We start from the raw sequence: 19,469 nt of genomic DNA on the forward strand, positions 1-19,469 counted from the left end.
TGCAAAAGTTTAGGAACCCCTGACAATTTCCATGATTTTCATTTATAAATATTTGGGTGTTTGGATCAGCAATTTCATTTTGATCTATTAAATAACTGAAGGACACATTATTATTTCAGTAGTGAAATGAGGTTTATTGGATTAACAGATCCAATGCATCAGAACGAAATTAGACAGGTGCATAAATTTGGGCACCCCAACAAAAAAATCACATCAATATTTAGTAGAGCCTCCTTTAGCAGAAATAACAGCCTCTAAACACTTTCTATAGCCTGTAATGAATGTCTGGATTCTGGGTGAATGTGTTTTGGACCATTCCAAATATTTATAAATGAAAATCATGGAAATTGTCAGGGGCTTCTAAACTTTTGCATACGACTGTATGTTATAAAGAATTAATTTAATGGCTCCAGTAAACATATATGATGGTACACGTTTGCCAGTAGTTGATGTATGATGATGAATCTGTGGATTAAAGAGTAACACCTAAGTATGTAGCTGCAAGCATCAACCTGATCTACAGGTTAGAGCAATTTTATTTAATTGCATGATGTGATACTATTTCAAATCAACACAGGCCCAATATAATAAGTACTCAAACTATTAGGAATAAAAACCGACCAATAACATTATGCACGTGCGACACAGTGACTTAGTTGATCCGCCCATTTTTGCAATGCTAGGCAACCAGCACCCCAAACAAGCGCGTGCGAAAACGGAAGTGTTGTAAACAAAAGTAGTTACTTTTGTCTAATGTTATATATGTTTCTGTTGTTTGTTTTTGTTTTGTTTTAAAGTTATTACAAAGCGTTTGTCTGATCTAAATGTATTAATTCTGACTTAAACGAATGAACCCGAAAGATGGCTGGAAAAAAGAAGGAAGTTTCTTTACAGGTAACAGATTATTATTATAAAGAGCACAGAGGTTTTGTCTTTGTGCTTTTAATCACTTTCACAGCCTTGAAAATGACTTTCTAATCACAGGCGTTTGTCAGTAACGACGAGCAATGGGGAGAGATTCTGGCCACCAAAGGGTTAACAGGTGAGAAGTCCGAGAACATTTGAAGAATCAAGATGCTTAAACAAAATGATCTGATTTCAGACAAAAGAATAAGTTATTATTCTAATCTAATATTAAACAAATGGTTTTTATAAGAAGCTAAAATAGTCAATGCAAACCCAAATGTCAGCAGAACAGAAGACCAGACAATCTGGATTGTTTATATACTGAACATTATATAATTTATATTATATTATATAAACAGTATATATGGATTGTTTATATACTGAAATTAATTTATTTTAAGTCATAATATATTTATGCAAACCATTAAGTAGTCTGTAAGCCAATATTTTACTAAATTACTAATATATATATATATATATATATATATATATATATATATATATATACACACACACACACACACACACACAAACATATATATATATATATATATATATATATATATATATATATATATATACATATATATGTATACATATATATGTATATATATATACATATATATATATATATATATATATATATATATATATATATATATATATATATATATATATATATATATATATATTACAGGAGTCTATGTACTCCTGAGCTCCTGTATAGTTTGAATTGTGAATTATAAACTCTGTAGATCTCTTTGGACCATTCATTCATTCATTCATTCATTCATTCATTCATTCATTCAATAAAAATAGTTCAATTATTTAAATATTAGGCTTTATTGTAGTCCAAATTTATGGTAATATTCTGCCAATATCCTTGAGCCATAGCTCATTATATTTTACTGACAGGATTTTGTTATGGGAAAACACGGTCCAATTATTTATAGGATGTTTATTTATATTTATGTATTTATCATTTATTTATTATTATTATTTTTGTTTTAATTATTCAAATTATCTTTATTAAAAATAAATTTGTTGAGTTACTAGTGTTTACATTAAAATCATTCAATTATAGTGACCTGTGAAACAGGCTAATAATTATATAAAATTCAATAATATATAATAACTGGTGATAATGGTGGATTGTGATATCATGTAAGATAAATAAATAAATAAAACAACATAACTTAACTTTGCCCATCTGGGACATACTGTACAACCTGATAGCATAATTCCTTCTGTTCATTGTGCTGTATTGTATCCTCTGTGTCTCTCTGGTCTGTCAGTGGTGGACGTGTTCCAGCAGTGGTGTGGACCATGTCGTGCTGTTGTCAGCCTGTTCAGAAAAATCAAAAATGAGTTGGGAGATGACCTGCTGCATTTTGCCATAGTAAGCATTAGACATACATCTGAGAATCTGAGAACAAGAGTGCTGTTCTGGGATCAGACACCTCTACGTTTTTGGATTTTTTTTTTTATGTATTTAGACACTTCACTACATCTGCTTTGAGAACTGAGTTGGCCATTATTGTATGCAGAATTAAGATTTATGTACCTTTTCAACTCCTAAGGCAGATGCTGACAGCATTGAAGCCCTAGAGAAGTACAGAGGAAAATGTGAGCCCACCTTCCTGTTCTACGCTGTAAGTCAATGAAGAAAGATTTTCAATCCTCCATTACCCTCCTTCACTACTCATCAATTCTGTGACTCACTTCTTCAAGACAATGTTGGAAGGGAGACCATCATTAGTCTTTGCTTATACATTTGCTTAGACATCAAAAACACATCAAAAACACTGATAGCCCTTAAGTAAAGAGAGTATAAACAATATTAAAAAAAATAAATATCATTAAGTTCTATTTTCATAAATAAACATTTTTGAGCTACATTTCTGTTCCTCTGGGTGCAGGGTGGGGAGCTTGTGGCTGTCTTGCGAGGGGCGAACGCTCCTCTCCTGCAGAAAACGATAGTGGCGGAACTGTCTAAAGAGAAAATGGTGCTCGAGCAGGGCATTAAGCGAATTACGGTGAGCTCCACCATACTTCATATATGTTCATCCCACGATGTTGTAAATCTTTCAGCATGAATAGAATAGAAGTAATCACTAGAAGTAAGGTGACAGAAGAATCACGGTATACTGTAGGTAAAAGGATGCAAAGATGCACTATATATATACACTCAGTAGTCTAAACATAAATCGGAAACTGTGTGTGTGTGAGTGTGAGTGTGAGTGTGCGCGCATCTGTGAAACCTAGAGCAAACAGGACAAGACAATACACAAAAGCAGCACGGGCCAGAGTACGTACTGTATATTCTATAGTGTGTGTGTGTGTGTGTGTGTGTGTGTGTGTGTGTGTGTGTGTGTGTGTGTGTGTGTGTGTGTGTGTGTGTGTACTTGAGACAATAGGGAAAAATCCCCATGGCTAAGGCAATGGACTAAAAATGTGCAAGGGTAAAAACAGATATGTGTAAATATGAAATATGAATGATATATATATAATATTATCATCACATTATCATGAAAAAAATAAGAAATAATCCCTGATGCCCTTCTTCTTCATTTGACAGAGTTTCCACACCCATTGCCTTCTTGTTTACTACCTAACATGTAATAGGGCTGTCTATTTAGCACAAAGCAGAAGCCACTTAGAACTTCAGCCCAGGTTCTCCCAAAATTTGATTCCAGAATCTCAAAGGCCAATTTATATTGTATTCACAAGAGTAAAATGTTCTGCTATTTATCCTTCACACATGGCTTAAACGGTCTGTAGGCTTTTTTTGTACCATATCTAAGATTAGCACTGGCAATAATTTCCACTCATTCCTGCACAGAAAACCTTTTCACTTCTAATGTTCTAGGCTACTGATCAGAAAACTCATCAAAATCTCATCCCTACTAAGCTGCTGCTGTTGAAGCCTTTAACCTGCTTCGGTTCAGAACCATATATCATGGTTGAGAGCAGTTTCTTAACAAGTTTTGATAAGTGAACTAAAAGAATTTCAATGTACTTTGCATGGATTTGTGCTAATATCTTCCCTTTTTAATGGAAGATATAATGGAAACACACTTTTGTTGTCCTAATCTGTCTAAATTGTTCTTCTGAATTTTTCAGACGGCTACTTTTAGATATGTCTTCAGGTAACTACTTTTTCACAGAGAAGAATTTCAGATTAAATTTGTGATTTGAATTTGATTGTACGTGAGTCCCAAAAACATTCAGCAAAAGACAAATGTCCAAAAAGACTTTAAGCTTTTTTGCTACAGCAATGGAAACTTACATATAATGACATTAAACACTGTTACATGTTGGTCTCTTAAGACTTTTGTTCAGTGTAATGCTACGTTCACAACGACTCACATGGACAAAATAACTAAAGAACGTTCATTTATAATGAGAGCTGCCAACCTCTGACCACATGAGCGACAGCAACTGTTGACGACTGGATGTGGTTGTGAACACCCCCAAATCTATAGGAATGAAGACAGTAGAGAGCAAGGGCAAGGAGCACACTGCTTCTCCCTCGTATAGTATGATACAATGCAGACGCCTTTCTAAATTTAATACACAAACTGCATAAAAAATAACAGCAATTGCAACAGCAATTCCACCACCTACAGATAAACGGTATTACTATGGCAACCAGTAGTAGGAACACCTACTGGAGACTTCATGGTACAGCAACTGGAGAAATGGTTGTATGTGTGAAAGTAGCATAACGATTGTAGTTAAGGCCTTGTTCATATTTTACTGACAGTGTAGTATCACCATCTGACTTACTCTTCCAGTTTAGATTAGTTTGGAGGCATCTGGTTTTGATTCTTTTATCAGTACAGAGAAATGCATCAAAATTTTCGGTTATAACACATGCATTATGTTACATATGGAGTACATTTTTATGTACTGTCTCAGGTGGAGGACGATGGATTAACTGATGAAAAAGAAGTGCAAGACGAAGCAGACGCTCCTCAGCATGAAGATGCTATCGGTACCTGCACATTCTTAAGTAATTCTCATTTAAAGATATGCACCAGTGTTAAGTACTGTAATAATCATCGTTTCACTGGTTCTCCGTTTAGTGCCTGCTAACAGGTCTTACACAGTGGGAATCATTAAACCTGATGTGGTTGCACATGGGAAGACAGATGAGATTATTATGAAGGTACATGCTAATACAGCAGTTTCTACCACAGTACTTTTGAATTCTTGATTCTGAGAGGAGTTTAAAAGTGAAATGACAAGTGCATTTATTTTCGTATTAAAAACAATGAATATGGCCTGATGAGGGATCTAATGTTTATATCAGCTTTAATGTTTAATAGCTTTCTAATGAACAACAGGAACGAACATGGTTTATGTTTCCCTCACTGAATGTAACTATAAAGGATAGAAATATATGTGCCATCATTTAATCAATAAAAATGTTTAATGTTGTGGTATAAGAAAAATAAGTCACTTTGTAAAACAGAAAAAATGAAAATTAATCTATGTTCATATACCTGAGTATCCAGTTTTGAATTATGATATTCGGCATGTTTTCTTTTTCTTTTTTACTACTCAGATTCAGGATGCAGGCTTTGAGATCCTGGCTCACGAGGAACATACACTGAGCGAGACAGAGGCTCAGAAGTTTTATCAGCACAAAGCAGCAGAGGTAGTGTAATCTAGCATGCATACTGCACAAGGGTCTAGTTATCTAGCTGTCTTATCATCTTATCACCCTCTCATACAACCATTCAGCTTTTCTGGACACAGTAGTACGGTCCCACGGAGCTCATCCGGACACATTTGGATTGCTGTGTTTGTTATACAGAACAAATGATATGCATTTCTTGTACTGAAAAATGGCTATGTTCATTATCTCCCTGCGATTATTGCTCTTTGTGTATGTATGTTATGTGAAAGTCTAAGAATAGAGCTGCTGACAATGTGCATGTTTTTACTTTTGCTTACACTGCAGAACCACCAAACAGCATGGAACCGAGTCTCGGTTGTCTTTGACGTAGATCACTAATGTGCACACATCGTGTCGTGTGTGTGTGTGTGTGTGTGTGTGTGTGTGTGTGTGTGTGTGTGTGTGTGTGTGTGTGTGTGTGTGTGTGTGTGTTTTCCCAGCCATACTTTCAGGAGCTGATACGCTTCATGTCCAGTGGCCCCTCCCATGTTCTGGTCATTTCTAATCCTGAGGGTAGTGATGATGTCATCTCAGCCTGGCAGGCTTTCTTAGGAGCATCAGATACAGAAGAGGCCAAGATACAGCATCCAGAAAGGTATACATTACACAAGCCATATAGATTATTATGCAGTGTAATCTTTAAATATTTGAGTATTTCCCATCCAGCAGTCATACATACAACAAATGAATCTACAAACATCTATTCAAGTGTGAAATCGTCATTTCATTAATAATAACCAAATGTAGCAGAGATGAGGATGCTGAGGTTCTCTTTAGGAGTGACGAAGATGGACAGGATTAGGAACGAGCGCATCAGAGGGACGGCTCAGGTTGGCTCAGGTTTTGTGGACAAGGTCAGAGAGGATAGATTGAGATGGTTTGGATATGTGCAGAGGACGGAGATGGTTATATTGGTAGAAGGATGTTGGAGATGGAGCTGCAGGTAAGAGGTCAAGAGGAAGGCCAAAGAGGAGATATGTGGATGTGTTAAATGAGGACATGAAGTTAACTGGTGCGACAGTAGAGGATGCAGAGGATAGAGTTAGGTGGAAACAGATGCGCTGTGGTGACCCCTAACGGGAAAAGACGAAAGTAGAAGATTAATAATAACCACATAACAATAATAAAATAAAATGCTTGACTGTATTATATGTTTTTTAACATTATTTATTTAATCCAGATTGTACAAAGAAACAGAGATAGAGATTTGGTTATTTTGGCAGTGTATTGTTTTATTAATTTAAACAGAAATAGTTTTATATTTTCAGACAATCATGTAGATGATTATCTGTAAAGAATTACTTTTTTTAAAAAAAGCATTAAATCATCCTATGTTGATTGTATGCACATTCAATCAAGTGTGTACAATCAAACACATTCTCAAACAGTACTAAAATTTATTAGTTATATAAATATAATTATTAAGGAATTATTGGGTTGTGGGGTACAAATAAGGTTCGTTAATCACCAAAATTTTTGTATTTAAGGTTTCACCTTTACCCTTAGTAAATTTTCATTTATATACTTCATTTTCTAAAACCAATTTTTCAAGTAGTAATGTACTTTACAAAAGATTGTTTACAAAATCACTTCCAAAAACACTGGAAACTCCTCTGTGTGAATAAACAGCGCTGCTTTCTCTTTCTGTTTCTATGACAACCCTTCACCTCATGTCTACAGGGCCAATGGGGTGACGGTGTTTCTATGATTTGCTTAGGTTTTTGAATAAGAATTGGCCACAAATTAATACATTATAATAAGCATATATCAATATTAACATATTGGCAAGTCAAGTGAAGCTTTTATTCTCATTCAAAATGCAACTGGTGCAGTACACAGTAAAATGAAACAACGTTCTTCCAGGACACGTTATTTAATTTAAGCCGACAATTTAATGTGTTGTACGAATGACCTACATAATACATGGTCTCCAATTAATTTACTTAAGTTGACAGAGGCTAATTGTATATGCACGCATATGCATCATTCCACAATATGAAATATTGTCAGCCATCCCCACGCCACAATAGTCCAATTCAATTAATTTCTCTCTGTCTCGCTCCGTTTATGATAAGAACACTTGAGTATAGTATAAAGTGACCACAAATAAACTGTGAGAAAGTGTGAGACCAAAATATTAATTCATGTATTTAAATTCACCTTATATAAAATCAGCACCATGTCACTGCAGTGGCTCTGTACAATTTGATGTACAGTATAATGAAGAAAGAACAGGAGAGCAAAGCCAGAGGATGTGTTGTGCATCTTATTCAATGCATGCAGACTACATACTTTTTAAAATGTAATATGAGGTGAGGACCATATTACTGCCTTTTAATACATTCACATGCCATGTACATATTATAAAAGGTCTTTAGGTATATTATAAGTCAAAATATGAGATCAGGAAGAGCAGATGTGTGCTTTTAGTGAGACGCTCCCATATTGTTTTCACAGATATGAGCGTTAACAGATATAACAGTACGCATCCTGTGCTTATCGTCAGCTTCCCCTTCTCTCTGAGCTCGCTGAGAACCAGCAGTCACACCATCTGTTCTTCTTCTTTCTCCATCGCTTTTTCTCGCTCTCTTTCTTTTTCTCATGCTTTGTCTTTTTCTATGAATCCTAGTTCAATGTGTTTTTTTAGCCAAACTGTACCCCAATTTTCTTTCTCAAACTTTCTCACTACCCCCTGCATTTCTGCCATTTCCCATGACTTTCTCTTTTGGCTCACTTTCCTTTCTCCGTCTCTCAATGTATCTCTTCCTTCTGCCTCGATCTCACATATTGTTCCCCTCACCGATTATCTTTCTCTTTTCTCTTTTTCTCCCAAGTCTGCGAGCTCAGTATGGAACCGAGGGTCTCTTCAATGCTCTTCACGGTAGTCGTGATAGTGAGGAGGCCGGTAGGGAGCTGGCCTTCTTCTTCCCTAACTTCGGACCTCCAGAACCGGAACCGGCGCCTGTGGAGAGGACGCTGGCACTCATTCGGCCTGACGCAGCCAGAGAAAACAGAGGCATGTGCCAGAAACACGTCTGCATGCATGGAAATACAACCTGCAGGCACAAAAAATGCAGAGAGAATGAAAGGGAGCTATATATGGAAATATGTATACCATATGAACAGTACAAAGGGGTGGGTGGGCATGGCAAAATATCATACAATATATAATTTTGCTTAAATATGTAAAAAAAAAAAAAAAACGGGAAAATTAAATATTTGATACAGAATACGTTAACATTCAGTAAACTAGAGTCTAGTTCATGACTGTAAGAAGAGTATTATCTATACCCATGATACTCAGAGGATATTTATCAACATATCTTATCACCCAGCTGTAATGTAAAGACACTTTGATTTCTAACTTGCACAATCATATACAGTCATATACAACCTGCTCTATCTCAGCAATCAACGGTCACAAGAGCACAAGAACGTTGGTGTCATAGTATAATCTATTTTTAATTTGTAGTAAATTTCAGTAATAAAAATATGGACTTGTTTTGGCAGATGAGATCATAGCAAGGATCCATGAGGCAGGATTTACAGTGGCCATGCAGAAGGAGGTGACATTAACAGAGGAGCGTGTACGCCAATTCTATGGTCAGCACCAAGATGAAGAAAACTTCCAAGCGCTTCTGAATAACATGACCAGGTAATCACTTTATAGTGTAGTGGAAATTTCTAATCTAAAGATGTTTATAAGGCCTTGTCCTTCTATGCTTTTACCTTGTATCTGTAGTAACTAGAGACCGACATCGTCATCGGTTGATTTTCTTAAGATTATGACAAGGGCAGTAGGGACTGGAGACGAGTTGTCGGGAATTAGGCATAAACAACGTCCAGTAAATCTTCTAGTAGGCCTTTTAGCAGACCTTGGCCCGGTCCAGATTAGCTTGATCAGGAAACGAGCATGTGGTGATTTTGAGCCAATGATTGATGATGTTTTGCTATTACATATCTTGTTTATTTGAGATCTGTCTATAAAATCTTGATGAAATCGATGATGGTGGCCCTTCATCTCTCATGCTATATTCGGAGTGTTGGGTCCTGCTACGCAGATGAGCACAATAAATTGTGAAAAGTTTTTTACTCTTGCCCGTGCCTACCAGTGTGATACTTTATACTTTAAATCTCTCAAACCTCAAAACTTCCACAACAATAGTAATGTAACTTAATTCTTTGGAGAATTTTCAAAAGACATATGCTGCATCCCAATTTGCCTACTTATACTATACACTAAAAATATGCCCTCTTCTTTGTGAAGAAAAACTACATACATTTGAGTGTGTAGCAATACGTGTAGCATTAATGTCTATTCTTAATTCATTATTGCTTATATATGGCATACTATATCATGTAATTAAGCATTTAACCATTTCCTTGATGTATTTTTTTCTCATATGTTTTATACACCTATCAAAAAGGCATCCTATCTTCTTACATACCATCAAAAAATACCTCCTCCCTTGCTCAAGGAGTTGTTGTAGCTGAAAAAGTGTCCACTATAAAAATCTAATGGAAATAGAAGACCAATCAAGCCAATGAAGTACCTTCTGGAATTCATTCATTCATAAATTATTGTAACATACTACATTTAAGGAGACTCAAATTCCAATCACAGTTACTAAGATAGTAGACAAAATGGGATGTAGGAATACTTCCAATATGATGACGTACTGCTGTAATGCTATTCTAAAGATTTTTAGTCAACCATGGCTTTCATGGCATCCTTTAAACAGAGATCAGCGTTAACATTGTATTTAGATGAAGCAGATGAATAATAGACTTATTATGACTGACTGTAGTCATAATAAACTATTTTTAAATTACAAACAATAGATCATTCTTTTAATCTGTTGTTAGTTACATTTGATACAATATTAAATATTTAAATATTTGTTATAATAGTTCCTCATGCGACTTTCACTCATTTCATAACAGCTATAAATCTATAATTTTTTTATTGTCTTTAAGTGAATAAAAACAAAAACTTCAAAGAGATTGCAAGGCCCACTGCCTGAAATAGAATAAAAGCCTATATTTTGTAACATACACTTTACAACGCAGTGAAATTCTTTTTTCACATATCATGGTCAGCCATGATACAGCACCACTGAAGCAGGAAGGGTTAAGGGCCTTGCTTAAGGGCCCAACAGCGGCATCTTGCCAGTGCTGGGGCTTGAACCCAGATCAACATCCCAGAGCCTTAACTACTTGAGCCACCACTGCCTAAATTTAACCCTTATCTTTAAAACGTAATATTTATCTCTTCCAAAAATACATTTTCTAATCTGTTCATGTGTCTGTAATATAAGTAACAAGTTGTTAAGCTAGAAACGTATCAGCACATTAAAAAGCACATTAATATAAACCAGACATAACTAATGTGTAAGTGATTCTGTTATAGAGAATTAATCAACACATTTCGTCCAATCAATAATGAGAAATGAACAGTGCTGTGATATAAATATAATACTTTTCTGTGACATATTTATACCTGTGTACTATAAAGTGATTTGTTATGGTGTTGTGTGTAGTGGTCCTGTGCTGGCTCTGGTCCTGGCTAAACATGGGGCTGTGGAGCACTGGAGAAATCTGCTGGGACCCAAGAACCCAACAAAGGCAAAGCAGGAACAACCAGACTGGTACACAGCAGCTGAGTATATTACATTTATTTCAGTGACTGAAACTGGACTTTCTTCTTATTATTATAATTATAATATTTCCTGGGGTCACGATGGCTTAGGGGTTAGCACGTTCACCTCACACCTCCAGGGTTGGGGGTTCGATTCCCACCTCCGCCTTGTGTGTGGAGTTTGCATGTTCTCCCCGTGCCTTCGGGGGTTTCCTCTGGGTACTCTGGTGTCCTTCCCCGGTTCAAAGACATGTATGGTAGGTTGATTGGCATCTCTCGAAAATTGTCCGTAGTGTGTGTGTGTGTGTGTGAGTGAATCAGAGTGTATGTGTGCCCTGCGATGGGTTGGCACTCCGTCCAGGGTGTATCCTGACTTGATGCCCGATGACGCCTGAGACGACAGGCTCCCTGTGACCCGAGAAGTTCGGATAAGTGGTAGAAAATTAATGAATGGACGAATGAATAATATTTCCTCAATTATTTGTTAAAACCTTGTTTCTAGCCTCTTGGTGAGGTTAGCAGCCATATGTGGACTCAATAGACCCAGGGTTATGACTGGCTATAGTTAGCTGTGAAGATTTTAAACATCTGTAAATATAGAAGTTCTCAGTAATCCTGACAAAAATCTGTGAAAATACAAGAAAGAATGTGCTCTGACTTGAAGTACTGCACACAGATTTACAATAAAGAAAAAAAAAAGAATGTAAAATCTAGGTTTTGCAATACTCCGTATAAAGTCCAGAGCTGGCTATCACATGGAGAAATATAGTGTAATAGTGTAAAATAGTGAGAATAGTGAAGCTGTGAGAAACATTATCAACATATCTGAGAAACACAGTGGGTTCATGTTCTTTTTTCTATGTCTGTGGAAATTATTTTCTTAAGAAATCCAATTGAACATTTAGAGCCAGTACAGAAAACTCCTATCTTTAATGAAAACATTTCTGATAGCCAGGGCATCAGTGGGTGTCTTCTTTTTATGCTGCTCACTAAGGAAAATGTTTTTATGCTTTTAATCTCTCTATTAGAGCTTCTGTAGAGACTTTAGTGGCTGTCATAAAGGCTAAAAATATTCAGTGATTTGTAAAACCGGTCGAAAAAAAAAAAAAGATCTGATTACTGACATTTCTAAGGAGCAGGAATAATTGGGTGCATGGCAGAGATTTTGGACTCTTACTGTTGTGCTTTAACATCTCAAATTGAATAATATTAATATTAATTTAATATTGAATTAAATTATAGCTATACTATATATTATAGCTATTGCTATACTATAGTTATCGTTAATTGCTCTTAAAAGTTAAAAGTTATTGTTTATGTCATCACTGACTGAAAAATATTTAGAAAAGAACATTTTACTGCTGATGTTACCATCAAGAAATTTTACCATGCTTGATTGGTAAACTGCAGCATTTCAGGAATACAAGAGGTTGCAAAGGCATTGGGTGGGAATAAAAAGTTATTACATACTGCATCTAATACATTTAAAACCAAGACCTTTCATTTTTTAATTAGGTGGAAAAGTAAGAAGTATAATACTGTTTACAATATTAGTATAGTATCATACCAAATTATTAGGGCATTTCAGAGTATGTGGTATCCTAGTGGCTAAGGTGTTTGGCCACTGATAGGAAGGTCGCAAGCTCGAATCCCCCTGAGCAAGGCCCTTAACCCTCAATTGATCATTAGTATTAATAAATGAGACCAAAATGTAAGTGGCTCTGGATAAGGGTGTCTGCCAAATGTCGTAAATGTAAATAGCAAGATATTGCAACCTAAACATGAGTCATACATATACAAAGAGAGGAAATAAGTATTTAGACTTCCAATAAATATATCCATTAAAATGTACATACATGTCTTTTACAATATTAAAAATATTAAAAAGGCTATATATGTATTTTTTATTTTTAATATTCAGAAATATTTACAAAATACTGTACTGATGTATACAGTAGACAGTGCATCCCTTTGTTATCTTTGCTAATAATCGTGTGTGTGTGTGTGGTTCTCAAGCTTGCGAGCTCAGTTCACAGGGGAAAGCGAGTGTGTGAACCAGCTGCATGGAAGCGGGAGTGTGGAAGCGGCCGAGCAGGAGATCTGTTTCTTTTTCCCTAAAGAGTGCACGCTGGCTGTTATCAAACCTGACACTTCAGAGGAGCTCAGAGGTACTGTACTAATCCGAGTTGTTTATGGCAACTGCACATTCTGTTCACTGTCATTAGCAGCAGTCCATACTTCTTTTTTCATTTTTAATCAGTTATAATTCTCTTATAAACCACATAGTTATGCAAGTGGCAAAAAAAAAATTATTTGGTTAGGCAATTAATTCAACTATATAATTTTTCCCCATTATAACAAATTGAATAGTTCCTTTCACACATAAAATGCAGCGGAAACTGTTTTATGAGGAAATCAATAATATAATAAAGAGATAATAAAAATCAAATAGGGACATAATATGAGAAGCTATTATTTTAATATATACATATAAATCTAGATTATATGATTATTAGATTAAAATTAGATATACCAGGAACAATGAGACTAAATACAAACTGAAAGATTATATAAAATAGACCTGTACACACACAAATATTATTTTAATAATAATAATAATAATAATAATAATAATAATAATAATAATAATAATAATAATAATAATAATAATAATAATAATGCTTCAACAGAATTTTTGGTTGTTGTAATCATTGGGTTCACTGGGTTAATAAACACCTGTAGCTAATGTGAAGTAAAAACTAGAAGACTGCTGAAGCTGTTACTGGTCATTAACATTACTGGTTATTACTGGGGAACAGAAGTGTCTAGAAATGTAATCAATACCCACACCTTACATATTCCACTCTAAAAGAAAAATCAGAACTGCAGCTTACCTTATTTTGCACAAATCTTGGTTTCTATCCCACAGAGAAGATCGCCGAGGAGATCCGAGCTGCAGGGTTCACCATCTCTCAGCAGAAGGAGATGGTTTTTTCCAGGGATATGGCTGAGGAATTTTACAAACAGCACAGGGACAAGCCATTCTTCAGCCAGTTAATGGACTACATGTGTCGGTGAGCTCATATACTTTTCTCCCAAATTTGACTTTTCTTTGTTTATAGCAAGATAAAAGTGTATGCTGTACTTTAACTTGTGTATATATTAAATCTCTATATGTTTCAAATGAAGTTCATGTAAATGACAAACCTTGAAGCTCATACTAATTTTCAGGACAGCTCTGAGAATAATCAACACCTTCTGACCAATCAGATTCAAGGATTCAACAGTTGTGCAGTTGCACTGCATATGTATATCAGTTTTGTCATTTTTGAATTTATTGCATTTTTAAATCGACCTGAATTGCATAAAACACGACGCCATTGGCTTGTGTGTATATGTCTATATGTTTTACATTACATTACATTTTTTTAGTTCTTTTTTATTTTGCAGTATAATTCATTCAAATTTCATCTTATTTATACTTCTTGCATTATTTTTAGACACTAATCACAATTCACTATTGTAAACATTCTTTTAGGAAAGTGCTATATAAATATAAGTTTACTTACTTTCTTACTTATTAAACTCCAAGGAACTGGTTGGCCTTTATTCCAATAGATTATAAATAAGTTTCATTTAGCATGTGTGTAGAAGCAAAACAGATAAAATGTTTTGAAGCATTGTGTTTATGTCATATTCCAACAATACAATTCAGGGTTAACATGAATTTTTCCAACCAACAATTTTTATGCTCGAGTCGTCAACCTGTTTTTTCTACTTCGCTTTAAAAAAACAACAGACGTTTAAATTTTAGACCCTAAAGTTAGCTTCTGTGGTGCTCTGCAATACTAATGCAGATGTCTGTTAGCTTTGACACCCAGAGGTGCTGGATGTGCTGATTCTGGAGCTCATTTAAATTCCTCTGAAGTTAGTTTGAAAAAGATTACGCCATAGGGAGAACATTTTACTCAGGATTTCTCAGGACAGGCTCATGTACAGTTATCATGCTTCCTATGCACTATAGCTATATATATATCTATATCTATATATATATTTTATGGGCTTGTGTGACATTCGTATCATTTCATATCATACTATGCAATTAATTAGGCATGGATTATTCATGTGTGAATAAATCAATATCTATTTATAATTTATACCCTTGAATCTTAGGCTTAATTATATTAATTAAAAGTGTCAATAATACAAAATGTCATTTACAGTAATTTGAGGAACTATGATAGCTATTAAAATGACTATGGATATGACGAGGGTTTAAATATCGGTTCAACACTGAACGGTAATGCGGCAAAATAGTGAATTATAATGATGCTGGTTACTGTGATCATGGAGCAGAATGAAATGTGAGATGTAAGATTTGGGTCAGTTTTATGTTATGATAGCTATAACAGTCACTAACATATCATAATGATTCTCTCTCGTGAATTTAATAAGGCAAAAAAAAATGCAGCCTTGCAGTTTCTCAGTAACATTTATAGCTGTTATTGCTTTCTGACTGCAACCAAGCACTGACACTGGGCCCTTCTTCCGAAAACATTAAATAAACATAATTAGAAACATTTTTTTATATTCGATTTATTTAGTGTGCCTGTCACAGAAGCCCATGTGTATGTTGTTACAATACATAACCTATATAGCATATTAGAATGAAAAACCTTGCAGTTGACACTTTTCTCTATCTTTCACTTTTTCTGGTGTAGAAAATTAATAAACACCTTCTGAGCAATGTGATTAAAGTATTCAATACTGTAGTACAGTTGTAACCTACTACATATTTCATATGTTTAGAACAGAATTGGCATCATGAATCTGTCATAGATTAAATCTGTCTTTATTTTTAGTCATGTCCTTGTAAAACACTGAGAGTTGTCTTTTTAATCAACACAAATAGCATAAAATACACTGCTATCATAACACTTACATTAATGCTGTACATCTTATTATATATCCAATTAGAGAGCTGATTTTCTTACTTCTATCTTTCTGTTTTCATCAGTGGTCCGTGTACAATGCTGATTCTGTCTAAAGAGAATGCAGTAGAGGAGTGGAGGAGGATGATGGGGCCTGCTGATCCCAGTAAGGCAAAAGAGACAGCACCAAGTTCACTAAGAGCTCGCTTTGCTAAGGACATCCTGGAGAATATCGTGCATGGTTCATCTGACTCACAACATGCAGAGGAGAAAATACAGCTCGTCTTTGGGGAGATCAGCTCGGCGAGTCAAGTTATCAGTACAGGAGATCATGATGTGCCAAATCCATTAGGTAATCTACTCAGATTTTAACAGTTTTAAAAACACATTAGCAGATAAAGCATAGAACTGACATGTTAGTTATCACTCATTAGACTTTTTCAGTGTTAGTTTAGCAACCTTTCACTAAATTCAGACTTGGTACCCAAATAGAGAAATATAAGGCACATTTAGAGGAAAGCAGTACTTAATATCTCAGTTTATACACATTTTAATAAATGATTAACTACTAAATAACTGCATAGGGGTGAATGCAAATAAAATAAAAATCACCAACTTTCATTCATTCATTCATTCATTCATTCATTCATTTTCTACCGCTTATCCGAACTACTCGGGTCACAGGGAGCATACCCCCTGGATGGAGTGCCAACCCATCGCAGGGCACACACACACACTCTCATTCACTCACACACTCTCATTCACTCATGGCAATTTTACAGAGACCCCCAAGGCACAAGGAGAACATGCAAACTCCACACAGGCAGAGGCGGGAATCGAACCTCCAACCCTGGAGGTGTGAGGCGAACGTGCGAACCACTAAGCCACCGTGCTCCCCTAAAAAAAAAAAAAAAAAAAAAAAAAAAAGTTTTATTTATTTATTTATTTATTTATTTTTCACATTGTCGGGTCATATTACCACTTTAATCTCTGTATTTATAATCTTTATTATCTAAATATAATTTTTCATATTCATTTAAGAACCTGGGCCAAGTAGAACATTTTATGTTGGAAAATAATACAGGTTTGCTCAGGCATTAGTAACAATTTAATAGGTTATACTGACCCGAATATGGGATATTTGTGAATGTAAACTCTGCCTTTTGCCTAGAAACCGAAAGCTCTGAGCTTTCAGAGCTGAAGAACCTCCAGACATCAAGATCACCCTCATTTAGTGAAGAACCGAAACAAACTGAGTCAAGAAGTGAAGGTCAGTCAAAAATTCTGCACATTATAACAAAACTCTTTTACTTGTAAATACATTTTACAAATACAAAATACAATTTATAACTTGTACACCAGTAAAAGTTCCTTGATGATCTACAGTACTGTTATATTTATTGAGAAAAATACTTTCTGTTTGCTAGAACCTCCAGATCAGTGTTTCTTTATCCAGTTCTTAGATCAGTTTTGGCTCTTTCCCAGGTTATAATGCAATAGATACTTACGCCAGTTGTTCTGGGAGCAGGCATCAAGCAAAGATCTACTTACCAAAAGCCGATAAGCCTAAGAAGTGGATTAGGAAGGACTTCTGTAAATAATTTAACTAAAAAACCCATTGAAATTGTGCAGAGGCAGTAACAAATATCCCTTTGAACACAGAAGCCACTGTGAGAGTCATCCAGCATCTCCAAAGATCAGGATGACCTGTGAACACTTTGATCATTTATCCTTAACACAGATCTGCTCATCCCATAAAAAGATGCAGTCTGATCATTACATGGTAAAACGTGAGCATGAGCACTGCGAAAAGAAAAACAAGAAAGATTAGGTGTTCACATTGGCTCCACTTCAGTTTGAGCAGATACTCTGTTGCACAACTTTTGCTTTAATACAGAATTAGTTTTAAGAAATGACGCTGCATTAGTAATAAATATAACACAATGTTGTTTTAAGATGCAGTTATAGGAAAATAAGTACACATTTATAGCTATATTTAATGTTGCATAATGTCAATATAAGTTAGTTCCTGTCCTCATTTGCATTATAGCAGTTATAAACAGATGCAATTGTAATTCCATTAGAAGGTTGTTTTTTCTTCTCTCATATTTAATGATATAATGTTGCCATGAAGCCAGAAAGCACAAACTCCTCCATCCTGAAAACTTTTCTCTCAAACTTTTCTTTTTTATATTAAAAAAGTAATATATATATATTTAATATATATATACAGTAAATCTTATGACCATACAAATCCCAGTGTTACTGCTGTCTTCTAGATCTGTCAGAGTCTGCTTTAATAAAAAATAAAGTCCTTCAGGCCAATCAGAATTCAAGCCTTCAGCATCACTAGCTGTTACTTATCCAAATACATGAATAAATAATAATCTCAACATCATATAAGACTTTCAATGTTAGTATGATATGACTCAATTTTAATGTACGATTTACACCTCGTTTTAGGAGAACCCTCTCCCACTTCAGATCTTCAGGGCTAATCTTCAGACAGAGTGGAGGAATCCTGAACAGTCTACAAGCACTGTGATTTATCATATATGACATGTCCAAACATTTACCATCACACTTATATGTGGCTCTTCCCCAAACTTCCCACAAAGTCAATTGAATCTTTTTCAGTTTGTAGCATTACAATTTCCTTTCACAGAAACGAAGAGGCACGAACCTGTTCCAACATAACACGCCATCTGTGCACAAAATGGGCTCCGTAAAGACACGGGTTGCCAAGAAATGTGCACGGCCCGCACTGAGTCGTGATCTCAATTCCACTGAACTTCTCTGGGTTGTGGAAAGTTGCCTGTGTACCAGACCTCTGCAGCTAACCTCACTAATGCACTAAACCCACAGCTATGCACCAAAATCTAATGTAAAGCCTTATTAAAACAACAAAGTGTTGGGGGTTAACGGTGTGATTGGTCAGGTGTCCACAAACCTTTGGTCATATAGTGTATCATCCTAGCATACATAGATGTTGGAAAAAAAAGTTGGAACCTCATTAGCAGCTCAGATAAACGTGATCAAATGATATTTATGGAAACATACTCACATTTATGTTTTAGAAATATGTATTTTGGCTGTTAGTAGTATTATGTCATAGGTAGAAAACAATCCAGAGCTGTGTGACTTTCACATCTTTCAATCACTGTGGCCTATGTGACGATCAGATTCAGATCATTTGGATGAAAAACATTTCTGAATAACGGAGCTCCTTTCTAGCTGATTAAATATAGTCAGTAAAACAGATTATTAAACCCAAATCTGTATAAATATATAGAGTAGGCTTTATTAACAT

At 35.2% G+C, this 19,469-nt stretch overlaps 1 protein-coding gene across 1 annotated transcript; it reads left to right on the forward strand.

Annotated features, from left to right (window-relative positions):
- Positions 1 to 665: 665 nt before the first annotated feature.
- Positions 666 to 19,458, forward strand: nme9 (NME/NM23 family member 9). The gene is made up of 17 exons (XM_027150936.2): positions 666 to 894; positions 985 to 1,042; positions 2,202 to 2,305; positions 2,487 to 2,558; positions 2,826 to 2,942; positions 4,828 to 4,903; positions 4,995 to 5,077; positions 5,477 to 5,569; positions 6,031 to 6,185; positions 8,425 to 8,606; positions 9,101 to 9,245; positions 11,131 to 11,238; positions 13,245 to 13,396; positions 14,158 to 14,302; positions 16,246 to 16,511; positions 17,331 to 17,429; positions 18,623 to 19,458. Exons 1-17 carry the CDS (start codon positions 862 to 864, stop codon positions 18,655 to 18,657), a joined length of 1,923 nt encoding a protein of 640 aa, XP_027006737.2. The 5' UTR covers positions 666 to 861; the 3' UTR covers positions 18,658 to 19,458.
- The last annotated feature ends 11 nt before the right edge of the window (positions 19,459 to 19,469 follow it).

Source organism: Tachysurus fulvidraco, chromosome 6 (genome assembly GCF_022655615.1).
Source record: "Tachysurus fulvidraco isolate hzauxx_2018 chromosome 6, HZAU_PFXX_2.0, whole genome shotgun sequence".
Lineage (NCBI taxonomy): Eukaryota > Metazoa > Chordata > Actinopteri > Siluriformes > Bagridae > Tachysurus > Tachysurus fulvidraco.

What these genes read in the sequence shown, in the direction of transcription:
- nme9 (XM_027150936.2), top strand. Translation starts at nt 862, where the DNA reads ATGGCTGGAAAAAAGAAGGAAGTTTCTTTACAG. An exon ending in CGCAGCCAGAGAAAACAGAG is followed by an intron (nt 8,607 to 9,100) that starts GCATGTGCCAGA and finishes TTGTTTTGGCAG; the next exon opens with ATGAGATCATAGCAAGGATC. An exon ending in CACTTCAGAGGAGCTCAGAG is followed by an intron (nt 13,397 to 14,157) that starts GTACTGTACTAA and finishes TCTATCCCACAG; the next exon opens with AGAAGATCGCCGAGGAGATC.